The sequence below is a fragment of the Phocoena sinus genome, chromosome 10, assembly GCF_008692025.1.
Source record: "Phocoena sinus isolate mPhoSin1 chromosome 10, mPhoSin1.pri, whole genome shotgun sequence".
Classification (NCBI taxonomy): Eukaryota; Metazoa; Chordata; class Mammalia; order Artiodactyla; family Phocoenidae; genus Phocoena; species Phocoena sinus.
The window spans coordinates 76,440,637-76,468,182 of record NC_045772.1 but is presented as its reverse complement, the minus strand read 5'-3'; the positions used below and the strand labels follow the sequence as shown (position 1 = coordinate 76,468,182).

Below are 27,546 nucleotides of genomic sequence, written 5' to 3'. Positions count from 1 at the left end.
AAACAGGCATGGAGAATTAGTAACCTTGGCCAGAGTTACTAAGTGTTGGAGTAGGGGTTTGAATCCAGGGAAGTTTGGTTCCGAGCCTGGACTCTTCACCAGTACATTCCACTACCTCTTTGTGAGTTGTAATTGAAACCATGTGGCATGGATTTGTATTTTCTCCAGTTCTGTTTAGCTTTGGGCATAACAAGGCAGAAAGTTAGGCTCTATGATGTGTTTGCAAGACAGTAAGTATGTGATGATAGTATTGGGTTGGCCAAAAAGTTCGTTTGGGTTCTCCATAAGATATTACAGAAAACCTGAGCACACTTTTTGGCCAACCCAGTAGAATCAAACCTGGGTAAGGAGGGAAGTGAAAACCCAGGGTTGCAGATGATGAGCAAGCTGGAGATCAAAGGATAGCAAACCTTGATGAGGTGGAAGAATGGCTGGGTTGGGAGAACTGGAGATGATTTGGAAGAATAGGAGGTAAGTTATTGGTAATGTGGGTTAGAGAGTAGATCACCTGAGTTGAGGACGCTGAGGACCTGAGAGGTCAGGCAAGAACTATGGTCCACTCCTCTCACCAGCAAGAGAAGAGTTAATCTTTGGCCAAAAGAAGGAAAGTAAAGATTATGGTCTTAAAGTGCCAGAACTGGCCAGCAGTGGCAACTCTCTAGAAGAGAAGTGAGAAAGTCAGTACTGCATACCCCATCCTTTCCCTTCTCCATCTGTCTTCCTTCACTCCACTAACAGATCCAGAAATTCCTGGTTTGACTATCCAAATTAACACTACCTGTAAATAAATAATTAATTATATATAATAAATAATAATAAGACACATCTTTAACTCTCACATTAACTTTATTGTAAAATTTCTTCCTTTCTTACAACTCCATTTTGATACTTTTATCCTTATTAGGCCATTGTTTTTGCTCTTCTTTTTTTTTTTTTCATTTATTATTACATCAATCAGTGACTAAGTCCTGTTCATCCTGAGATGTCCCTCAAAATTCCTCATCCTTTTCCTCAAGTTAAGGGGCTGCTTAGCTTGTTCTCTGTCCACCCTTCCAACTCTCAGAGTGACTTTTTAAAACATAGGTCCGATTACATGGCTACTTAGTTTAAAAGACTTTGATGGTTCCCAAATTCCTTGTTTAATGTAGAATTTCCTGCAAAATCTATCTCAAGTTCCTTTGCTCCAGCCACACCCAACTGCACTATTTCCTAAACCACAGCCTGATTAAGAACTTGAAAGCTTCCAAGCACTGTAAATATTTTGATTCCTCCTACTACCTCATAGGTTAACCATACTAGTCTGTAATTTAACATTTTATTTTATGAAATAACACCAAATGTAGACATAAGCTGAAAATAATTGGCTATTTTCTAGATTTTTCTGAAGTTCTCTCTTCTCTTTTTCTCTCTCTTAGTGCTCCAGCTTCACTGGTGCCCTAAGGAAATGCTCGGTTTGGCTATTGGCTATTTTAGCATTGCCCTCAAACAAATAAGACTCTCCTTTTGTTCAAAAGTTTACCTCTGGCTGGAAAGTCCATCCACCTCTTTACCCATTTAGTCAACTCTACTTGTCCTTCAAGGTTCTACTCAAATGTTACTTACTTTATAAAGCTTTTCCTGACTCACCCAGGAGTAATTAGCAATAGTAATAATTATTCAGCCTTTAGGTGTGAACCTCTCTCTGTAAGAGCATATGTTCCACTGTGTTACGGAAATTATCTGTGTGTCTGGCATCTCTGCTCATTTCCTCGTGATATATCATTAAATTCTCACAATTACCATATAATGTTAAGTAGTAGGATCCCCATTTTACAGATGAGTAAGCTGTGGGCAGGGACCTGTCACCCAGCTCACACAAGTTATTAGTAAGATCTAATAGGCCAATGAATATAATTAAGTTATAAAAGGCTAAGAGCTGTATAACTGGAAGGCACTATATTACTTTTTATACTTTAGTCTTTGTGTGGTAATAAGTGCTTATATTTTCTTACTTCTGGCCAATAGTAGAGGGAATTTATTATTCCCACATAAAGAAACCCTCTTAATGTTTTTTAAAATTATTTATTTATTTATTTGGCTGTGCCGGGTCTTAGTTGCAGCATGTGGGATCTTCGTTGCGGCATGCGGGATCTAGTTCCCTGGTCAAGGGGTCGAACCTGGGACCCCTGAATTGGGAGTGCGGAGTCTTAACCACTGGACCACCAGGGAAGTCGCCTCTCAATGTTAATTAAAATAAAACTCTCAGAATGCTGCTATACTCAAGTGCAATGCAAACTGTGAGGATAGTCTACCCTAAACATTTCAGGGAATCCTCTGTCCTCTGAAGAGAAGCTGGGGCTCAGGTCTCTGGAGGCGAAAGGCTAGAGTATCTCCTGGTTGCGCCATTTTCTCCCCTTTCTCTCATGCTTTATTTTTCTCACTTTCATTATTCTTGATGGGGGTTTTTAAGAGAGCTCAGCGCCATCTTATCCCAGAAAGAAAAAAATTGCCAGAGATAAATGTATGATGAGTATGCAAAAAACAAAAATAGAAATTTAAAAAATTTATTATGGAAGCAAAGAACACTGCCCATAAAATTTAATCTTTGGCAGTTCAAAAAAAACCATGGGTTTCGGACTTCCTTGGTGGTGCAGTGGTTAAGAATCCGCCTGCCGATGCAGGGGACACGGGTTTGAGTCCTGGTCTGGGAAGATCCCACATGCCGCGGAGCAGCTAAGCCCGTGCGCCACAACTACTGAGCCTGAGCTCTAGAGCCCGCGAGCCACAACTACTGAGCCCATGTGCCACAGCTACTGAAGCCTGCACACCTAGAGCCCGTGCTCCGCAACAAGCGAAGCCACTGCAGTGAGAAGCCTGCGCACCGCAAGGAAGAGTAGGCCCCACTCGCCGCAACTAGAGAAAGCTGGCGTGCAGCAACGAAGACCCAACGCAGCCAAAAATAAAAATAAGTAAATTTTAAAAAAATACTTTAAAAAAAGGGGGGTTTCTAACAAAATAAATGAGACCAGTTTTCTTCCCCTGGATCTTATGTCTGTTTTATTGCTAGAGAGTCTTTCAACTTAACCTGTCTCCACACCAAACTCTTCCTTTTCCTTAATTAACATCAACAGTTTTCATTAGCTGTTTTATGATTTATCTATTGGTGATCCTCATTAGCTTTGCCATGGTCTTAAATTTGTCCTGACATTTACTATCTTACTATATAAGGTTTTATGATTAATTCTGAGTGTATACGAGCTAGGTTTCTAGTCACTAACATTTTTTACATTGTATATATTCACATTTTACAGAACCTCTTATATCTTAATGTTTTTGTTTGTAATTTTATATAAATGACTGGCATCCAATTTATTAGCTTCCTCATATTTTCATGCATATAAACAAGGAAAACTAAATAACTATACATCACCCATTCAGTTAATGGTAGACCTTTAAGAAACAGAAAAATATATTAAGATTTCCTGTTTCTGCAAAATAAAATTTAATGAAATATTGTAATTTGGCTTTGTAACCAGACTCTATTTTTCATTGTACACTTATTGAACACATATGCAAAATATTGTCCAAGGAGCAGGGAATAAAGTAATGTTTCTGCCTCTAAGTAGCTTGACAGTATATTGAAAAACTGTAATAAGTCCAGTCATTTCACAGTTAGGTATGTTTATTTCAAAATGTGTTGTTCTACCTTTGTTCCACACTCTAACAACGCAGACAAAAAGCCATAATCCCTACAATAAATTTTTACAATGATTTTTTTTAGATTTTGTGTTTAGCCATTTGTATAACTGTTTTGTTATTCATTCCATGGTTATAAGGGCCTAAAATATGGCAGGTATTAGGGACCCATAGGCAAACACTAAAGGTTCATTATATTCAGATGGAAAAGGAAATTTAGTACATGTAAATAGTGTAAAAGATAAATAAATTACTAATTTCAAGTAATGTTGAGTGCTATTCTTTCAACAGTTGTTTTCTGAGTACCTACTCTATGCTAAAATTCTGATCTATGAAGGAAATCATATAGGATGTTGTGAGACTGAAGGGCAGGGGTTGGGGAGCTGTCTTATATTAGCTGTTCAGAGAAGGCCTCTCTGAGGAGATGACATTTGAACTGAGACCTAAATGACAAATAGAAGCAGAAGAGTTTCCTAACTTGGGTCCTGGGAGTCTGTGGATAGAATTCAGGAGGCCTGTAACCTTGGAGGGAAAAATAATTACATCTCCATTTTCTCTAAACTCAGACAAAAAATTTAGCATTTTCTTCCGTTTGAATGTAGGCCACAAACTTCAGTAGCATTAGCAGCACCTGTTACTTTGTGATCAGTATTTTCATATCACATCGAAGTTCTTGCAGGATCTTGAAATATCATCATTTCTTTGAAATTATGGTATTTCTTAGATCTGCCACTAGATCTGAGTATACATTCTGCTAATAAAGAAGCACATGTATTACTGTATCAGTTACATGTTACTGTGTAGCAAATCACCCCAAATTTAAGGGCTTAAAATAATACCCCATGATTCTATGGGTCAGCTATTTGAGCTCTACTCAGCTGGGCAGTTCTTACAAACTAGCATGGGGTCACTCATGTGGCAGCCATCATCTGGCAGCTCAACTGAGCCAGAGTTCAAGATGTTTCACTCCCCTGCCTGGCAGCTGGTGCTGATTATGGGCTGGGCCACGTGCTCCAGCAGGCTAGCCTGGGCTTCTTCACATGGTGGCGGTGTTCCAAGAGAGAAAGAACAAGAGCTACAATGCCTCTTATTTACTTATTTATTTGGCCGTGCCATGTCTTAGTTGTGGCATGTGGGATCTTTTAGTTGCGGCATGCGGGATCTAGTTCCCTGACCAGGGATCAAACCCAGGACCCCTGCATTGGGAATGCGGAGTCTTAACCACTGGACAACGACGGAAGTCCCTACAAAGCCTTCCTAAAGATAGACCTTTAGCCTTCCAAGCTAAAGCTTCCACTGCATTTTGTGGGTCAAAGCAAGTCAATGAAGCCAGTTCAGGATTGACTTCAGACTCCACCGCGTGTGGCCATAGGGAAATGTGATTAATTGGGGGCCACTACCATAATAATCTACCTGATTACCATATCATAATTTTGTAAAATATTATATTAACTTAATTTGAGCATAATCAGTGTCCTTTGTAATCTTGTCTTTTACACTGTCAGGGAGGAAAATTTCCTTCTACCCTCTTGGGTTCTGTGACTGGGATAAAGAATTAAACTGACATAAAACAGATTAATAAGAAAAAAGCATACAAATTTAATTTTTTTACAAGTACATGGGAGTGTTCAAAAGGAAAATGAAGACCAGAAGTCATTAGGCCCAAAAGCTTGTATACCTTTTTACACAAAGAAGGGTAAATTGTGGGGATGTGACAAGACAAAGGAGCTTGGGCTAGGGGCAGTATATCGTGGAACAGTGACTAGGAACTAAATGGGGGAAACTAATGGAAGATCATTTTAGTAGATGTGTTTGTACGGGTCCATTTCAGCATCGATTCCCAGTCTCTTGTGATAAGAACGTTCTCTTCCTGGTATAGGAAGGGCATTTTTCTCAGGGGAAATTTCATGTCCTGCTTTTAGGTAGAAAGGGGGAGGGCAGAGAGCCCTTCCTGCATCTGCTGTTTCTCAAGTGCCTTCAGCTCAAAATAATCAATATACCAAAGTGGCATATGTTGGCATGGGAAGTTCTGAACTCTTTCAGTGCCCTTTAAAATATCATTCTGAGAAGAGCTCCATCGGCTTCACCACGTTGTCAAAGAGGGTCATGGCGCAGATGAGGCTAAGAACCTTGATCTGGAGACAGGGAGTCGGGGAGGGGGAGTGAAAAAGCCTGAAGACAGGAATGAGCGGCCAAGTCCAACATGGTAGGGGGCAGAAGGAAGCTTCTGTGGCTGAAGCCAGGTGACTGAGGCCAGAGTGTCTGGACCAAGCCAGGATTAGACCACGTGGCTTAGTTGGAAGATTTTGAAACTTGCAGAGGGACCCCCCGGAGTTTGCAAAGTTGGTATTGTATGCATACTAATCTATAACTTTCTTTTATATTTCATAATGTATTGTGGCTCTCTTTGCATTTTAGTGCATAAAGCTCCTTACTCCTTTCTTCTCATTCTTTTAAATAATTTTATAATGCTTCACTAAAGGATGCATAATAATTTATTTCATTGTTCCCCCATTAGCAAACTAGACTGTTTCCAATTCTTTGTGTAAATATACATGAATTTATTTTTCTTTTTTATTTACCTCTAAGAAAATATGCTTAAGAATGATTTTTAGTTGTAGAATTGCTGGGTCATGGTGTATGTGCTTTTAAAGTTTGACAGATATCATTAAATTCTTATTCAAAAAAAGGTGGTACCAATTTACACTCCATGAGATGTTTTTATTATTAATTTTAACTACCAAGACTTTATCTACACTTCATAAAATCTAGAAGAAAGTTTTGTATTTAGTGTTTATTCTCTTGTTTCAGAACAATGAGATGGTGGAGCTACAAAGAATACGGATGAAGGATGAAATCCGAGAATATAAATTCCGAGAGGCCCGCCTCCTTCAGGACTATACTGAACTAGAAGAGGAAAACATCACGCTGCAGAAACTGGTGTCCACATTAAAGCAGAACCAGGTGAGGTTTAAGAAGATTTTTGGTTACACTCCAGATGGATCTATACCTTCTGACCATTAAGGTTAAATCTTCTATTTATCAGAAAAGAAACTGTCGAAATTTGCCTCAATCTCCCAACATTAATTATGTGCTGAAATTTCCCAACCCTCCTATTTCAGCTAAATTTAAAAGGCAAACCTAGAAGTAGTATAATTACCAAAAAGCTTTATTGGATAAGAAAAATCTTACTTTATACTTTAGCTCTATGTTCATTTATTTCTGGAGTAAGTTAAATGTATGGTAATCAGTTTAACCGCTGACTTCTCATTAAAGCCTGGGTTTGTAAGCCTGTTTTGTAGTACAAGCTTAAGGTTTCCCTGCAATCTCTATCAATCTCTCTCTCTGTAAACTGCTTTCAAATCATACGAGGATTATGAAATATAAATCAGTACGAACAACATTATAAGAAAAAAAAGGCCTGATTTCTTTATTCTGCTGTAAGCTGACTAAAACGATTGCATGTGTACATTTAAATAATTTTGTGGGTAATGAGACTTAGATTGCTTAATTGCTGAATTTTCCTGATCAGTTTGCATTGTGGTTTGTTATAGTTATTAGTAATAGCATTCTTGAATCTGTACTTTTGGTAGAATTTATTTATGAATAAAATTCATAGGTAGTTAAGCAAAGGTGGACTGGATTTCAAGGTCTTTTCAAAGGTGGTTCCTCAACCACAACCCTATTCTGGTCTCAACGCTGTTATAACCTCTCAGATCAGGTCATCAAACTGTGCCAGGCACTGTGCTAGGCTACAGAGGTACCAGAATCCAGAGGGTACGATTCTTGCCCACGGTCAACTTAGAGGGCAGCCCAGTTGTATGCTTCCACCTCTCTCCCTTCTCAAGTTGGTATCTCCTTCCAGAACTGTTTCAGTCAGCCCTTCACATCTGTGTTTGTAGTTTCAACCAACCACAGACTGAAAATATTCTGAGAAAAGAAATTCCAGAAAATTCCATAAAACAAAACTTGAATTTGCCTCACACTGGCAGGTACATAGCATTTACATTGTATTAGGTATTATAAGTAATCTAGAGATGATTTAAAGATGAGCCAATGCGCGTGGTTATATGCAAATACTATGACCACTATAAGGTTTTTTCTTTCTTTTTTTTTTTTTGTGGTACGCGGGCCTCTCAGTTGTGGCCTCTCCCATAGCGGAGCACAGGCTCCGGACGCACAGGCCCAGCAGCTGTGGCTCACGGGCCCAGCCGCTCCGCGGCATGTGGGATCTTCCCGGACTGGGGCACGAACCCGTGTCCCCTGCAGCGGCAGGCGGACTCTCAACCACTACGCCACCAGGGAATCCCTATCTAAGGGTTTTGAGCATCCAGATTTTAGTGTCTGCCGGGGGCTCCTGGAACCAATACCCCACAGAGACTGAGGGATGACTGTGTGGTTTTGATAGATATAAAGATGAAAAGGGGAAAGGAAAAATCCAGAAGAAAATCGACACAATTGAAATTTTATTTTTTATCATTGCCACTTCTCCCCAGCTTTGGAGTGCTGGGGAGCAAAATGTCTACTAAGGAGTGCAGGGGGTGGTTTCAGACCATTAAAAAAGGGTTATCTGGATATCCCATGAGTTTCTATCTCATTCCTTCCCCTTTAAGCACTGAATCACCGTGTGTGCTGAGGGCTGACAGTACCATGAGACCCCAGGTCTTGATTTGTCTGGGGACAATGAGCTCACAGTGGGGAAAATTAGAAGATTTTTTAAAAATATGTTTCTTAGAAATAAGAAGGGTATTTTTTGTTGTTTCGTTTTTTTGGTCGTTGACGAAGAATGTAGAAGACTTGAAGCAAGTTTATGTGATGTGCAAATATTTAAAGTGGTCATTTCTCCTGATTCCTACAGGTCCTCATTGCTCTCTGCACAGGCAGGGGTGTGGAGAGCATCCATGTACACTGTAAGGTTTCCCATCACTGCATGTTGTAGACTAATTTACTCAGGAGGTTAATTTAGGCCAGTATTAAGTATTCTTGAAAGACTGCCAAGGTATCCTGTGAGTATTCATTAGCCCAGATGCCATTTCTGTGGGAATTTGTACTACTAGTCTGGCTGATTACTGCTTACAGTTTACCCATACCCTCCCACCAGTAATTGAAACATGGAAATCAAATGCTTAATTCAGAAGTTTGAAAAAACAAACAAAAATTTATACATCTTTTACATTTTATTTCGTAGATGTAATACGGTAGTTTTCCCAATTAAGTGTCTAATTAATTAATTTGAAATCATTTTCCTTACAAAAGGTCATTCTGGTTTATTTCCTAACAAATGGGTGTACTGTAGTGTCACAAGTCTCTCCCAATTAAGGAAATGCTGGGGTATGTTTTTTGTTTTTTTCTTACTATCGGCCTTTATTTACAGGATTTAGCATATATCATAAACTCTCTTTCTAATTAAAGAAGTATTAAATATACTTTATGTATAAATACCACAGATTCTTTTTCAAAGACATGATGATGGCTGGCTTTCAATCTCAAAATTGGTCTGAATGTTGCTTTGTACTGAAGCTTCCTATACAAAATATACTCTTCCAGCCTGGTTTGAGGTTTCTCTAAATAGGAAAGCTACTAGAATTGTAAAATGTTTAGTTCAAAGAACTAGAAGATGCTCTTCTTCTGAAGTTCCATTTTCCTGTTAAATGTGGATTATTTTCTAAATAATTGTTTAAATAGCACTTCTTACTCCATATGTAGCTTCTATATATTAGTTTGTTTCCATCTCTCTTCACTACAATATAAACACCTAAAACAGGGGCTGGCCCATTGTAGGCATTAAATATTAATAAATACTTGTTGAAATAATGAATAAATGTTTTTTCTTTATCTTACATCCACAATTCAACTTACAGAGGAAACTAAAATTTAAGATTATTATAATTAACCATACCAATTTTTATTCGTGATCCTACACCAAATAGTTGACTCTGAAAACTTTAGCCACGTTCCTCTGTGTGCTGATTTGGTTCTGTGTCTAAAATAAAATTAGACCCAACCTTATAAATGTTTTATACCTTTATACTTTTCAAACCAAAATATCTGAAAGAAGTGCAGTAAGCAGCAGTAGCCATAAAAAAGTGTCAACTGTCAGTTCCCCATCAGAAAAAATCAGAAAAATCTGTTGATGAAACAAAGCTGTTTATTAGACCTCTTGCAGTAAGATAACAGCTCAACAGAGCCTTAGTAGTATCTCAAAACAGGATGTCAACAGGAAGGATATTCATAGGATTTGAGGATCTGGACTGGTAGGTCTCACATGGTGGGAAAGTGGTTGGGTTAGACAGAGTTTATGACATAGCTTTGAGTTGGGAGGTACAAAGTGAGGGTCTTGATTCAAGTCTTGAGGAAGCTGTTTTAGTTGAGTCTTATCTTCCAGGAGCAAGTTTTTCCCTCAAGCAGCTAAATTTTTTATGCCTAGTCCCTGTATCAGTTAACATAGAGGCAGGACCCAGTACTGCTTAACATAGGACAGGAAATCATGCTCAAGTTTTAGAGATGTGATGGCAGGAGAGAGAAATAATAAATTTCATGTCCCTAATAGCTCACATATTGAGCTAAAGCATTCAATATTTGTTATCTAAGCATTGAAAACCCTAGTTTTCAATTAATAATACAATCATTTTTATTATGAAGAATATTGCCTCTAGGGATATATTTCTATTGATATATTTCTATCAAGTAATAATATCATAAGAGATATTAAAGTATTATTTCCTGGGATCAATTCAGTTTGATTTCATTTAACCAGTATTTCAGGGGTAGCTTTCTATGAGGCCGTGTTTTTTTTTTTTTTTTTTTTGCGGTATTTGGGCCTCTCACTGTTGTGGCCTCTCCCATTGCGGAGCACAGGCTCAGCAGCCGTGGCTCACGGACCCAGCCTCTCCGCGGTATGTGGGATCTTCCCGGACCGGGGCACGAACCCGTGTCCCCTGCATCGGCAGGCGGACTCTCAACCACTGCGCCACCAGGGAAGCCTGGCCATGTATCTTTTAAGAAGAAAAAACGTGGTCACTGGCTCAAAGAGCTCATGGTCCCAGTAGGGAAGGCAGGTGATAAACTCAACCATCCATGTAATTGAAGAGTAAAGCTATGTGTTAGGTTTGGCAATACGGGTCCAAATTAAGATCTTTAGAGTTCTAAATAAAGCCCAAATGGAAAACAGCAAGAAAAAAAAAAAAAGATCTTTAGAGTTCCTAAACTCTGAAAATATTATGGTACTTATTTCCAACCCTCATTAAAAATAGAATTACTAAACTATGAAGTTGCTATAATGAATCGCAAGAAAGTACTGATTTTTCTCGTGGTGACTACTTTGATGCTTTCTTTAACATATCGAATACCAATTTTTAAGTGCCTTCTCATTCTATTTCTTGGTGCCTCCACTTTGCTGGGGCTCTAATCATATGATAAAGCCTTGCAATGATGGTACAAGAAAGGAGTGATCTGTTTGCCTGAGTGGGTCAACAAAGACTTCAAATTAGGATCAGAGTCTTGACTTGGGTCTTGAATGATGAATAAGAGTTTTCCAGTTGACTGTCTTTGCCTAGGCAGAGAAACATGAGACAGCTGGGTGAATAGGAACCACATGTGAGAGAGTGGAATGAGTGAAGCTGCCCAGCTAGAAAGAGGTCAAGTCCCTAAACACAGTTTATTATTAGTATCTATATCATAATTGATGTTGTTATATTTTTTTCTATTTTATTTTTTCATTCACAATAGTTTATTCAGCAAATATTTATTAAGAGCAGAATTTTGTTGAAACACTATGAAGGAATACTGAAGCACTGTGAGGGACACCTGGGTGCATAGAAAGTATTTCCTCTAAGTAGTTGTGGAGAATATTTATTAAAAATATTTATTAAAAGGTGGCATGTGGTAAGAGCCATGGAAAAGGCCCCAAAGAAGGCATTTGGGCTCAGAGCGGAGTTCTCTTTCACCTATAGACTTTCACAACCAAGAGAGTGTTTGAACAGGCTCTTATTTGGTTGTAATTCAAGAGTAATATATTGATAACAATATATATGTATTATTTTTCTTAAAATCACCTTTATTCCCACCACTAAAGAACAACTATTATTAACATTTTGTTAAATTTCCATTTGATCTCTTGTATTCCACAGTCGTAATACATTATCCTTTTTCACTCAGTTGTATTTATTTCCTATATCATTACAAACCTATTGTTGACATCGTTTTGATAACTAAGATTATATCATATTCTTAAGAAATTATTTGTTCAAGGGATTATGGCTATGCTTTTAAAAAAAATTATCTCTTAGGGATAGATCCTAAAGTATGTGATATCTAGGGGTTAAAATAATCCAGCTAGGGGAGTGAATGGAAATATAGATGAAAGAAGAGTAGACAGGAGTTGATGACTGTTGAAGCTGAGTGGTGGGCTCCTGGGGGTTTATTGAACTCTTCTTGCTACTTGGGTATTTTTACATTACCCACAATAAAAAGTTTTTTAGAAAAGAAAAACATCTCATTATGTGATGGTAAAAATATGTGGTAGATTTAGATTGTTCTCAATTCTTTACTCTCTCCCTCTGCCACGTAACCTGGCAGTGCCCTAGAAAGGGCAGAATAAATTGGCCAGCTCTATTGACCTTGGTATTAGTCATGTGACTCTCTGACCATTGGAATGTTAGCAGACATGATGGAGCACAGATTTCAGACATACTACCTTGGTTTGACTAATCCCCTTACCTTCATGCCCCAGGAAGCGTGACCCTTCAAGTTTGGTCCTAAAACAAGACATGTGCAGCTGACCTGAACACAGTCTGAAGCCTGAAGCCAAGTCTATCCAACTGGCAGCCTGAAGCAGAGCTGCTGGTGCTGGCACACAATCACCTGGTTATGTGGGGATCTTTCTTGCAGCTTTGCTTGTGTAAGAGATCTTCCGGCAGTTTCCAGTTGGTTTTCTGTGAGAATTGTCCCACATGTAGATGTATTTGATGTGTTTGTGGGGGGAGGTGAGTTCCATGTCCTCCTAATCGACCATCTTGATCCACTTCCATGTATTTTTTTGTTTGGGAGTAATTGGTACTGTTATTGCAGATTCTATCCTTAAGCACATGAAGTTTTTCTTTGCTTTCTCATCTTACTCTCAAACATATTTTCTTGAGATTATATTCTTATTGTGATCATTTAACTAACTTACCCTGAGTTTTAAAATTTCCTCGTTATTAATAATTAAATAAAACAAAGTAATAGTGATGATAAAAATCTTTTCTTGGATTGTGAATATTCTGATAAACTATTACAAAAAAATATTCTTGATTTATTAAGCAAACAGTGCCCCCTTTTGACCACTGGACTCCGTAAAAGAAATCCTGAGAGAGAGGTACCTTTTTCATCTCTGCTAGGAATTGAATTTATATGTATGGATATCTAAAGAAACCATCCTGTGTTACCTTAATGGTGTATATACCGCGTGCTTCTCAGATTTATTTTGTAGCGTTTTAATTTTTAAATGTTAGGTCCACTAGAGTGTTTAATGGCAGTTTTGTTAGACCCAAATTTTAGTTTTATGAATCTTCTTTATCGTATCTGATTCAGGTTGAATACGAAGGCTTAAAGCATGAGATTAAGCGATTTGAGGAGGAGACAGTGCTGCTAAACAGCCAACTGGAAGATGCCATCCGGTTGAAAGAAATCGCTGAGCACCAACTGGAAGAAGCCCTTGAGACCTTAAAAAATGAAAGGGAGCAAAAGAACAGCCTGCGGAAGGAGCTCTCCCAGTACATCACACTCAATGATAACCATATCAGCATTTCAGTCGATGGACTCAAGTTTGCAGAGGATGGAAGTGAACCCAACAATGATGACAAAATGAACGGGCATATTCATGGGCCCCTTGTGAAACTGAATGGAGACTATCGGACTCCCACTCTAAGGAAAGGAGAGTCTCTACACCCTGTTTCTGACTTATTCAGTGAGCTGAACATCTCAGAAATACAGAAATTGAAGCAGCAACTTATGCAGGTAAGAACTTTGTTTATGGCTGTTAGAGTGAATATTTTGTAAGTTACGTGTACTGTGTTGTGGGATTTCTTATTGTCACATTTTAGTTCCAGATTATTTTTTAAAATATTCTTGAACTAGCAACTTTGAAACTACAATAGTTTAGAAAGACACAAAAGAGATGTTGAAGAGAAATCTCTCATTTGCATTGCTTTATGAAATTTATTTCTTAGATAAATTAGATAGCAATGGAGTGTGAAGGGAGAAAAGATAGCATCTTGATGCATTTATCACAAAAGAATTCAAAAGCTTTATACACAAGAGAAATGACAGAAAATGAAGTTTTCTATCACAAGCAACTCTGTGTATAGCTTCAAGATGAATGGTTATACTTCACAGCAATACTTTAAGCTCTAAAAGACATGAAGGACATGACATGGGGAGGGGGAAGGGTAAGATGGGACAAAGTGAGAGAGTGGCATGGACATATACACAATACCAAATAGATAGTTATTAGGAAGCAGCCGCATAGCACAGGGAGATCAGTTCAGTGCTTTGTGACCACCTAGAGGGGTGGGATAGGGAGGGTGGGAGGGAGGGAGATGCAAGAGGGAAGAGATATGGGGATACATGTATACGTATAGCTGATTCACTTTGTTATAAAGCAGAAACTAACACACCATTGTAAAGCAATTATACTCCAGTAAAGATGTTAAAAATAAATAAATAAGTAAAAGACATGAAGGACTTTCTATATATAAACTAGCAGGATATCATATGATTATGATCATATGATTAAAAATACAGAACAGGTATAAATCTGAAACCAAGGATTTCTTCTCCCTCCATGAGCTAGGCCTTAAATTTTTAGCATCTTCTAATCAAATGTCTTGGGGAGAGTCCCACAAGCTTACCTCACTGTGAAATGGCTTTCTAATGTAGTCTTGCTTCCCGACTATACGTTAATCCAGTGATGATGGAAATGTTGTCAGAGGAGCAGCATCGCCACCACCATCATCACCTGTGGGCTGCTGTGGGACAAATTGTTGGGCTCCCCACAGATCTACTGAGCCAGGTATCTGCTTCAACAAGCTTGTTAGGTGACAAGTTTGAGGCTTGCTCTTCAGTCTGTTATCCCACCAAGGTTCTTTGCATAAAGCTGATAATTAAAGGCCTTAAGACTCTGGCAATCAATTTTTTTTTTATAGCAAACAGGGCTTATAATTTTCTTTTCTATTTATTTATCTATCTATCTATTTATTTATGGATGTGTTGGGTCTTTGTTGCTGAGTGTGGGCTTTCTCTAGTTGCAGCGAGTGGGGGCTACTCTTCATTGCAGTGCGCGGGCTTCTCTTGTTGTGGGGCAGGGGCTCTAGGTGCTCGGGCTTCAGAAGTTGTGGGGCGAGGGCTCAGTAGTTGTGGTACATGGGCTTAGTTGCTCTGCTGCATGTAGGATCTTCGCGGACCAGGGCTCGAACGCGTGTCCCCTGAATTGGCAGGCAGATTTTTTTTTTTTTTTTTTTTTTTTTTTTTTTTGGGGTACACAGGCCTCTCACTGTTGTGGCCTCTCCTGTTGAGGAGCACAGGCTCCGGACACGCAGGGTCAGCGGCCATGGCTCACGGGCCCAGCCGCTCCATGGCATGTGGGATCTTCCCGGACTGGGGCACGAACCCATGTCCCCTGCATCAGCAGGCGGACTCTCAACCACTGCGCCACCAGGGAAGCCCAGCAGGCAGATTCTTAACCACTGCACCTCCAGGGAAGTCCCAGGGCTTATAATTTTCTGCCTCTACAGAAATGATGACTGAAAATATAATTAGCAGAAGTAAATAAGACTAGAGAGGGCTTCCCTGGTGGCGCAGTGGTTGAGAGTCCGCCTGCCGATGCAGGGGACATGGGTTCGTGCCCTGGTCCGGGAAGATCCCACATGCCGAGCGGCTGGGCCCATGAGCCATGGCTGCTGAGCCTGTGTGTCCGGAGCCTGTGCTCCGCAACGGGAGAGGCCACAACAGTGAGAGGCCCACGTACCGCAAAAAAAAAAAAAAAAAAAAAAAATAAGACTAGAGAACCAATGAAATTAATATATTATTAGGCTTATTTTTAATATTATATCAAAAGTTAACATACCCTTTAACTTTTTATTTATTTACTTTTGGCTGCGTTGGGTCTTCGTTGCTGTGCGTGGGCTTTCTCTAGTTGCGGTGAGCGGGGGCTACTTTTCGTTGAGGTGCACGGGCTTCTCATTGCGGTGGCTTCTCTTGTTGCAGAGCATGGGCTCTAGGTGCGCGGGCTTCAGTAGTTGTGGCTCACAGGCTTTAGAGCGCAGGCTTAGTAGCTGTGGTGCATGAGCTTAGTTGCTCTACGGCATGTAGGATCTTCCCGGCCCAGGGATTGAACCCATGTCCCCTGCATTGGCAGGCGGATTCTTAACCACTGCGCCACGAGGGAAGTCCACCCTTTAACTTTTAACTTTACCTGCCCAGTGCTTTTGGCTGCTGAAAGAGAATTAGTGAGAATTCATTTTCTCAGTGTTCAATTTGAATCAAGGTAAGAGGGTATGGCCACTGGAAGAAAATTAATTTCATATAGATTTACCTGACTGCAAAGTGCAGTTCTGCATAGGTAATACTTTTCCATGTCTTTTTGCTCACACATTTCTTGTGAAAAAAAATTTTTGTGACATATATTTACAAGAACGTATGCCCTCAAATTGAATAGAATTAATGTAAAATTTTTCTTAAACTATCATGTTGGTTTCTTTAGGATAAAAATTTAGTGGGTTGAAGCTTTTGTTTTTTCTTTTTAGTTTGGTGGCAGTGTAGAGTATATGAAGAAGAGGGGGTTTTATGTGTAAACAGCTCAGTAGTTTTCAATCAGGTCAACTATTGGTTGAAAGCTCAGAGCTGTTCTCAGTTTTAATCCTAAATGTAATCTGAGCTGGGGAATACAAAAGTCCAAAAGAGAGGAGTAGTTTAATCAAAAGAATGGTGGAGAACAAGTTCTCAGCAAGAGAGTGGTTCTCAATGGGAGCCACCTTGCAGCATTTGGGGTGGGATAGTTCCTCATTGTCTGAGTCTGTTTGATGAGTTACAGGAGGTTTAGCATCTCTGGTCCAAACCCATTAAATGCTCATTACATCTCCTCATAGATGTGGTGACCAAAAATGCCCCACACATTTCAAATGTCCCAAGCGTCAACCTCTAGTCGAGAATCATTCTTAGAGGGACAGCACTTTACTCTCCCGTAAAATGGGGATACATTTTACCTTCTTCAAACTGTCATGAAGGTTTTTGAGTTAATATACACAGAGTGCTTAAAACAGGGCCAAGCACATGATAAATGCTCAATAATTATGAACTATTATCATTATTTCAACTCCACAGTGCCTTTAATTTGTTAAGCACGCCATTTATTTAGCTATTGTTAATATAATTAACTGTTATTGTTGGATGATTAGCTCAAGGACCATCATCTCAGATGGGTGTAATGTGGTTGCTGGTAAGTCTCAGGGTGTGAGACAGTCTGAAAAGGGATATTCATTCAGCAAAAAGTTAGAGTGAGAAAAACTTGGCTGGATAAACCGTCCCTCAATATATGAGAAAACTGTGTACCTTTGAATCTTTCATTAGAACTTAATTAATGCTGACAGTTTATAAAGATGTAGAGGAACACAGGAAGGGCCTTATGTCCCAAAGTTTGCTCTTAATTTAGCTGTAAAAAACAGGCTGCACACAGGAAGGGCTTTGCAGTGTCCAGTCTCACACTTGGAACACTAACTACTAATTTTGTTGTAGGCAAAGTAACCACCTCTCTTCTTTTAACCAGCATTTTTTCTAATATATCTCATTCAAAGTGTTGAACACAAGTATAGCAGAATGTATCTTCTCATGCATAATTTCTTTATAATCTGAGTTTTTCCTTAGCTATGTGTCCTCTTGTGTTTAATTCATATAAATAAATTATAAAAACATTACAGGAGGGCTTCCATAGTGGCGCAGTGGTTCAGAATCCACCTGCCAACGCCGGGGACACGGGTTCAAGCCCTGGTCCGGGAAGATCCCACATGCCGCAGAGCAACTAAGCCCGTGCACCACAAGTACGCAGCCTGCGCTCTAGAGCTCGCATGCCACAACTACTGAAGCCCACGTGCCTAGAGCCTGTGCTCCGCAACAAGAGAAGCCACCACAATGAGAAGCCCGTGCACCACAACAAAGAGTAGCCCCCACTTGCTGCAACTAGAGAAAGCCTGTGCACAGCCACGAAGACCCAATGCAGCCAAAAATAAATAAAATTTTTTTTAAATTACAGGATACACTGCATAGAAGTTATTGCAGTTGGTGTTGATGTGAATGAGCCTTGAAAATAATATGGCAGTTCTAATAAACAACACTTACACACACCTTGCGGCACATACCATGGCAGTACCATTGTTTTGGACCTTCTGAGGGAGCAATAAAATGTACTTTCACTATGACTATCTGGAACACTTGGGGCCAGATGTATTTTGAAATTAAATATTCAGAATATAGAAAGTGTAGGCATGGAGAAAATTTCCCCTCTTCCCTTCTAGGTTCTTTGTCTGGCCTAATAATTAAATTGAAGACAGATTAACAAGAGAAAAACAAATTTAATTTTGTATGTAGAAGGGCAGAGGCAGGAATGTAACACCCTATACCAGGGAATATGCAGCTTTTAAGATTTTCTTTCGTAGGATTAAAGAAACCCTTTGAGGGACTTCCCTTGTGGTTCAGTGGTTAGAAATCTGCCTTCTAATGCAGGGGACGCAGGTTTGATCCCTGGTTGGGGACTAAGATCCCACATGCCGTGGGGAACTAAGCCTGCAGGCCACAACTAGAGAGGCTGCATGCCGCAACTACTGAGCCCGCGAACTCTGGAGCCTCCCCACCTCAACTAGTGGGAAGTCCGTGGGCTGTGATGAAGAGCCTGTGTGCCTCAACTAGGACCCAATGCAGCCAAATAAATAAATATATATTTTTATGCTTTAAATATACTTTTATTTCTGTTTTTTTAATCAGTCCAAAATAAATATTAAAAAAAAATAAAGAAACACTTTGAAAACAGCATACCTGAGTCAAAGACTATCAGCCTCTTCTTATCTTGCAAGATTCCATCTATGCATGTAAATTATGTTTTCCCCACTAATATTTACTTAACCTGGTTCCAAAAAGAAAAAAACTATGTTTATACCTTGGGTATCAGGAATGTTGGGTTAATTGCTTCACTTCTCTGAGGTGCATTTATAAAAGGGAAGGTAAAAGGTGATAAATTAGCCTCATCACTAGTCTCTATGATGCCTTTGTTGGAATTAGGAAAAAAAAAAGTCCCCTTCCTCAAGCTATCGTACTGCCATCTGCTGGAAAATGGTAATAATATTGATAAATATAAAAACCTACACTGACTACAATTTAAATAGTGCCTACTAGAATTGGATCACCCTCAAAATCCAGTTATTTCAAATAGGCTATAATAATAATAATAATTCTCAGTGACAAGTACTTTAGTTCATTTTATTAGAATGAAAATAAGTAGATCCTGCCTGGGAACACTAAATAAATTACATAATTATTTAAAGGAGTCTCTATGCTTGTGCTAAAATTTCTACCTTTGACAAATAGCCTCTGTTTAACTTCATATCACAGAGAGTCAGACTAAGCAGGAGAAAACTCTTTGCATTTTTTTCTTCAGTATCATACTGGCTATATAATTTCACATGTAATGTGAGAAAATAGTAATATTTCTGTAAAACTGAAAATTTTAAGTTTTGTTGTATCCTCGTGGATGGAAGTAATAAAGATCCATATTGTGTTTATAGATATACTGTATTAAAGGCAATTTAAATTTTTCCTATAATGATGGTAAGTGGTCAATTTGCTGCATGTCCCATAAGAGTTAAAAGTAATTTATATATATTTGCTTAATTGGTGGATGCTTGTAACCCAGGTAGATAGTGTTATCCCCATTTTACAGATAGGGAAACTGAGGCACAAATATGTTATGTAATTTGCTCAGAGCCAAAAGCCTAGGAAGTGGATTGCTACACAGAGAAAGAGAGAGTCAAACAAATGAAATATTATCTGTGCTTAACAGGGACTCACAAAATATTTATGAGATGAAATTAGTAAGACAAGATTGGTCAGTTCCTAGTTTTTAAAAATGTGACAAATACAATTTCTTAGGACAAAGTTGACAACTTAAGTTGTCAAACTATTGTAAACATTACAGTTAAAGATTACCTTTAAAAGCTTTAGGCAAACACATTTCTCAGAAGCCTTACTTTTTTTTTAAACCATCTGTCAGTAACCATAATAAGAGCATCCATAATCACACAACAAGGGATGAGTCCATGTAGTTATTTTTTAAGAACAGCTTTATGGCAATTATTCACATACAATCCACCCAGTTGAAGGGTATAATTTGGTGTTTTTTAGTATAGTCACACAGTTGTGCAATCACCACCACAGTCAATTCATTACACCAAAAAGAAACTATGTACCCATTAGCAGCCACTCCAACCGTAGACAACCACTAATCTACTTTATGTCTCAGTAGATTTGTCTATTCTGGACATTTCATTTAAGTGGAATCACACAATATGTGGTCTATTGTGTCTGGCTTTTATCACTTAGCATAATATGTTCAATTCATGTTGTAACATATAGTAGTATTTCATTTCTTTTTATTGCCAAATAATACTCTATTATATAGATATACCACATTTTATTTATTCATTTATCAGTGATGTACATTTGAGTTGTTTCCACTTTTCAGCTATTATGAATAATGCTGTTATGAACATTCATGTACAGGTTTTTATGTGCACTTATATTTTAATTCCCTTGAGCATATACTTAAGAGTGGAGTTGCTGGGTCGTAGGGTAGCTCTATGTTTCACCTTCTGAGGAGCTGCCAGACTGTTTTCAAAGCAGCTGAACCATTTCACATCTCCACCAGCAGTGTATGAGGATTCTGATTTCTCCACAGCCTCACAGACATTTATTTGCCACTTGACCATAGCCTAATTGCCCTGGCTAGAACTTCTAGTACAATGCTGAATAAAAGTGGCAGGAGTAAACATTTTTGTCCTGTTCCTGGTCCTAAGAGGAAAGCATTCACCATTAAGTATGTCATCTGTGGGTGTTTTGTAGATGCCCCAGCAGGTTTAGGAAGTTCTCTTCTATTTCTAAATTGTTGTCTGTTTTCATCATGAAGGGGTATTGAATTTTGTCAGATGCTTTTTCTGCATACATTGAGATGACCGTGTGGTTTTGTCCTCTGTTCTGTTAATACAGTATATTATATTTATTGATTTTTGCCTGCTGTCAACATTGCATTCCTAGGATAAACCCCACTTGGTCAGGTTGTCTAACACTTTTTTTATATGTTGCTGGATTCAGTTTGCTAGTATTTTGTTCAAGATTTTTGTGTCTATATTCATAAGAGATACTGGTCTATAGTTATCTTTGCCTGGTTTTGGTATCAGAGTAATACTGGCCTCATAGAATGACTTGAAAAGCCTCCCTCCCCTTCTTTTTTTTTGAGTCTTTGTCCAGCTGACTGACTTTTGCATATACGTGTGTGTGTGTGTGTAAGAGACAGACAGACAGAGAGAAGAGATTCCTTCTCACCACACTCTCCAAAATATATTACCTTCTTTTCCAACTGCTGGATTCCCTCACCTTGTGTTTCTTGGTTGTAGGCTGATCTTTTTTCACAGCTCTTATTCATCAGGGCACAGATTTGCCAGTGTTACTTCACTTCAAGCAGAGAAGAATGTTATTTATTTCTGAGTTCTATTTTACATACTCATACTATGTATAACATTACAAAAATCACACCAGTCATTCAGGTGTCAAATTGAAAGTCAGATGACCAGGAAAAAGACTTTATGGAAATTAATAACTCATAAAACAGCTTTTATTTCTTTTCCTATAAAAGTCCTAATATAAACATGCAAATTCTGCTGTGTTTTCTTTTGTTCCTTCACAAAAGAAGAATCTATTAGTACTCAATACATATAAATGTGTTTATTTAAAAGGTAAACACTCAGCGAAATTGAAAATAATTTCTCTGGTGGTCCAGTGGGTAAGACCCCACACTCCCAATGCAGGGGGCCCAGGTTCGATCCCTGGTTGGGGAACTGGATCCCACATGCATGCCGCAACTAGGAGTTTGCATGCCACAACTAAGAATTCCACATGCTGCAACTAAAGATCCCGTGTGCCACAACTAAGACTCGGCGCAGTCAAAATAAATAAATAAATAAATGTTAAAATCATCCCCCTCCCTCCAACCGTCATTCCAACTGCCTTTAAAAATAATAATAATAATTTCTATGGGATGGGATTTCGCTGGTGGCCCAGTGTTTAGGACTCCGTGCTTCCACTTCGGGGGCACAGGTTCGAAACCTGGCCAGGGAACTAAGATCCCACACACATGCCACAACTAAAAGCCTGCATGCTGCGTGGCCAAAAAAAAATAATAATAATAAAAATTTCTATGGCGCGTAATTATAACAATAAAATAATATATTGTGTACTTACACCAGACTACAGAGTTTACAAATTATGCATTCGAGTTTTCTGGCAAAACAACCAACCCTACTATGCAAAGTAAAATCTTCAGTTTCAGATGGAAGACAGAGATTGTAAGAAGAGAAATAAGGCAACTATTCTTAGTCACTGTAGAAGATTATATATTATTTATATATAATTATAGATTACAGTCAACTCAGCAAGTCTCTCTTGAATAAGTTCTTCACAAATGGAGATTAAAATATACACTTAGAATGAATAGTAATTTTAATCTTTAAAGTGCTTTGCATTTAATAATTCAAAGTACCATGTATCTTAAATAGTTTAAGCCCTGCTGTCTGAAATCCAAATACAATTTAAGGTACTTCAAGCCTCAATAGCTGAGGGAAAATGTAATGGCAGAGTTATACAAAATTATTCACAATTTAGTTATCTTTTTTTGGAGGGGGTGGGCAGACCCACCTCAATTGTCCAGAAAAAATATATACACACACACACCTGTATGTATGTATGTGTGTATTTACATACACACACATACATGTGTATGTGTGTATAAAATTTGGACATCATTCCCTATTCAAATGATTCCACCAGAAATGTATTGAGTGTGGAAATTAGTACTATATGTGGAACATATACATATGAAGGAGACAGTGTTGTATTTAATGTTTTCTGGAGGTGCTATCATGAAGAAATTGGTAGACATACTTTGGGGCTTAGAAAATGTTTATGTTAAATGGGAATGGCAAAGTCCAGGTTGGAAGCTCTCCTAAAGGCATTATCTCATTTATCATAACACTTTTGCCTCTAAAACAAACCTGAGACACGTTCAGTACATTTTGTTCTCATCCAGTTTTTAGTTTTATCCAAAAGTTTTTCCTATTGAAGAGCTTTTTGAAATCAGCTATGCGTATTGTATTCATGTATACTAATCAAATGATACTTAGATTTTTCAGAGCAAATTTACTTAATTTTTGAGAGAAAAAGAAAAAAAAACAGTCCATTTCATTGAGATTGTATACAACACCAATAGTAGAATATTTAGGAGATTTTCCATCTCTTTTATCAAAAATTCAAATGTCTTGGCTTTTCATCAAATACTGTGTTGCATAATTACCTGGATTTTCACTTAAAATTATTGCCCAATAATCTGGATAAGTCAATTCATCTTCAGCTATAAGCAAGTACAATCTGTTATACGTAATGAAACCCAGCTAAGAGGATTTGTATTCAAATATATCCTGACTCTGATATGAAAGAGTTGCTTTTGCACATACAAATACAAATTTTTAAAGCAGATGTGTTTGCCATGTAGAAGCATTTTGGTCATGGGAATTGGACCACAGTTACCCAAATGTTAACAACAGCTAACATTATAATACCTTGAGCATTAAATTCACTGTCCTACTGAATCATCCAAATGTCCCTGTGAGACAGGCATTGTTATGCTCCTTTTATAGATTATTAAACTGAAGCTTGCCCAGATTTGACTTGTGTATAATGCATGAGAATTTGGATGGGTAAATATGCAGAGCATAATTCTTTTGGAATGATGTACTTTTTGATTGAGTTACCAGAACTGCTGAAATAAGAAAACACACTCCAATTCAACTTGTAGTAATGGGAACATGGGCTCTTCTGCATTTTTAAAACATATACATGTCCAAATGTGAATGGGTCAAGCTCATCACTGACATTGCCTTGAAGTCATTCAGAGACTTTCTTTTGGCCTTGCAGGTAGAACGGGAAAAGGCCATTCTTCTGGCCAATCTCCAGGAGTCACAGACGCAGCTGGAACACACCAAGGGGGCACTGACGGAGCAGCACGAACGGGTGCACCGGCTCACGGAGCACGTTAATGCCATGAAGGGCCTGCAGAGCAGCAAGGAGCTCAAGCAGCTGGACGGGGAAAAGGGCCAGGACTCGGGAGAGGAGACCCATGACTACGAGGTGGACATCAATGGCTTAGAGATACTTGAATGCAAATACAGGGTGGCAGTAACTGAGGTGATCGATTTGAAAGCTGAAATTAAGGCCTTAAAGGAGAAATATAATAAATCTGTAGAAAACTACACTGAAGAGAAGACGAAGTATGAGAGTAAGATCCAGATGTATGATGAACAGATTACAAGCCTTGAGAAGACCACCAAGGAGAGTGGAGAGAAGATGGCCCATATGGAGAAGGAGTTGCAAAAGATGACCAGCATAGCCAATGAAAATCACAATACCCTTAATACAGCCCAGGATGAGTTGGTGACATTTAGTGAGGAGCTAGCTCAGCTTTACCATCATGTATGTCTGTGTAATAATGAAACCCCTAACAGGGTCATGCTGGACTACTATAGGCAAAGTAGAGTCACCCGTAGTGGCAGCCTGAAAGGACCTGATGATCCCAGGGGACTTTTGTCTCCACGGTTAGCCAGGCGGGGTGTGTCATCCCCTGTAGAAACAAGGACCTCACCTGAACCAGTTTCAAAAGAAAACACAGAGGCCAGCAAAGAACCAAGTCCAACCAAGACTCCCACCATCTCTCCTGTTATTACTGCCCCACCATCATCTCCAGTATTAGACACAAGTGACATCCGCAAAGAACCAATGAATATCTACAACCTTAATGCCATAATCCGGGACCAAATCAAACATCTGCAGAAAGCTGTGGACCGGTCCTTGCAACTGTCTCGTCAAAGAGCTGCGGCACGGGAGCTGGCCCCCATGATTGATAAAGACAAAGAAGCCCTAATGGAAGAGATCCTCAAGCTTAAGTCCCTGCTGAGCACCAAACGGGAGCAGATCGCCACACTGAGGGCAGTGCTGAAAGCCAACAAACAGGTGATCTCATTCTACTAATGAGCCATGCTAGCCAACACTTTAGTTTATTCCTAAATGTTTTTGAGTGTCCACCACCATCAGGATGAGAGTTCAGATTCCTGGTCATTAGAGGAATAAAACAAACTATGGCCAGAGCCAGATCAGAATGTAGTAATTTCTTTGAAGTGCGTGAATGGATGAAACAGGAGAGTAGCTATGCCCCACTAAGTAGAGGTAGAGGTGAGGAAATTAAAGCAGGAACAGAGAAGATCCAGTTGCAGATGTAGAAAGGCAGTCCAGGTGGTACTTACCTGGAGCCCAGCAATCACTGAGTGTAGAAATAGGAGATGGGGGGGGATGCAGAATAGTCTGGCATGGAAGCTTACACCAAGCTTACACATGCACAGACAGCAAGAAAGGCACCCTGGCAGGCAGCTAGAGCAAACAGAGGGGAGCTCTCTAGAGAGAGGTAGAGATAGAGATAAAATAGAATGTGCACTAACTCTGCCACTAACCACATATCTGAAATTTAGGTCCACTTGGGATGTTAATTCACCTCAGTCAGAGCTTAAGCAGTAGAGAATTTTTCCTAACCATAGATCTTGTCCTTCTGGCATAAGTAGGAATGCTACCACATGATCCTACCTAACTCCTAGATCTCCTTGATGTCTGAATTTGGTTTCCACCCTCAAGCTTTTTCTGGATGACAGTGCTATGACATATAGGTGGGAAAATATTTTTAACCTCTGTTATTTTCTCTGGAAAGTGAGACTTGAAAGATACCTTTGAGAAGGGTGCTGAATAAAGGGTATTGATAAAAAAGAAGCAACAAAACATCAAATACCTTCCTGCAAATGTGAGCAGTGCTAGTGTTGGAGGGTGAAAGTTAATTTCAGATTCAGACTTCCTTTCCCTTTTGCCTTTAACTGGGGGAAACCATACCGTTATCATGCCATCTACATTGCAGCTTTCTTCCATCTTTATCTTCAGTTCCCATAAACCTGTTGATAGAATTTGGAGGTCTATACCACAAGCAGTAATAATGTTTGCACTATATAAACATGTTTTTTACAAATCTAAAGGCAAAATAGGACCTTATTTTTGTGCTATCACTTCAGGGAATTAGAAAAGATTGGGGTGAATGAAGAATTTGTGAGAGATCGGACTCCAGTTTGAGGTCAGAATGAGGAATTTGTTACCATATCCTTCCAAAGACCCAATGATTTAGTGGTCATGAATAACTAATACCGTATTAGATAAGGCTTAGAAGACCTTCATCAAGGACATAATATCCTGGGCATTCATGGTCAAGCCATTCAAATAACTTCTTTGACTTCTTCCTGAAGTTTGAATATTACTGACCTAGAAACCTAGATCTATAGAAGTGTCAAGATGCTTAATTGACATAGAAGTACAGATAAGCATGGTTGATCAGCCAAGAGAGACTAATTTGTCAATAAGCATTCATTGATTCCATATTTCATGGCAGGTAGTAAGTAGGGATGCAAAAATAAATGACTAGTAGTCTAGTAGAATTTCAATACATGCCTGTAACTATTTACAAGATAGTACCTATCATCGAGCATTTTAGAGTGATATAAACAGTGCCATAGGAATTCAGAGCAGTTCAAAGCATTCCTGGCTGAATTTTTATTTTCATAGTAGTTTGTGGTGCCATTTGCATTACATTAGTGTCACAGCCCATATGGTCTCAGTAAATTAAATGTAAACACATTTCTAGCCATGTCTTTAGTTTACATTTTAATGACGTTAGGGCTATTGCTGTGATGCTGTGTGCCATAAATAGCTCAGGTCTCTACAGATGACATCCACTATATTTAGACATTGTGGAATACTTGTTATTAAGGCTAAGCTAAGAATTCTGTCATAGAGGAAAAAAAGAGAATCTTCCTGTTTTTATTAAAACAGGCATTCTGAAAAAAAAACAGGCATTCTGCATTCTCTATGACTTTTAATATACCTTAAGGTTTTTTGTAAGCACAGTGTCTTCTGATGAGATAAGTAAATGTTTACAAAGGACCATCTGTATACTAAACAGTGATGGATGCTAAAGATTCAAAGAAGGCTAATACATGGTCCCTGCCTTCCAGAAAAAGACTCACAGACTTCTGGGGTTGTCAGAATAGAACAGATAATTACAGTTTGATGTTGTACATGCTGTAATCCAATTTACGGGAACATTGCAAAGGAAGTAACTAATGTATCCTAGATCTAGACCTCTGTGGCTGGAAACAAGATTTTTTGTTTAGAAAATCAACTTTGGGAGAATGTGGTGAATGCAGACGTCAGCAAATCTGCTAATGGGTTAGAGATACTTACACTTTCTTAATTCTGAAAAAGCTTTGTGCAGTTTTGTGGACACAAATCTACAGACATTGCTGAGTCCTTTGGGGCATTTTTCACAATAAATGAGTTTGTACGTCTGTTTCAGATCTTGCTCTCTGTCACTTCCCTCTCTTTTCCCCTTAGATAACTGACCATGTATGTAGCTCCACGTGTTTACAAACTTGTTAC

At 38.8% G+C, this 27,546-nt stretch overlaps 1 protein-coding gene across 4 annotated transcripts in view; it reads left to right on the top strand.

Annotated features, from left to right (window-relative positions):
• BICD1 (BICD cargo adaptor 1) overlaps nt 1-27,546 on the top strand; it is a 213,136-nt gene that overhangs the window by 133,507 nt on the left and 52,083 nt on the right. For all 4 annotated transcript variants that reach the window (XM_032646745.1, XM_032646742.1, XM_032646743.1 and 1 more), the window contains exons 3-5: nt 6,487-6,639; nt 13,246-13,671; nt 23,941-25,032. In XM_032646745.1, the coding sequence (XP_032502636.1) occupies nt 6,487-6,639; nt 13,246-13,671; nt 23,941-25,032 (1,671 nt within the window). The remainder of the gene's footprint in view (nt 1-6,486; nt 6,640-13,245; nt 13,672-23,940; nt 25,033-27,546) is intronic.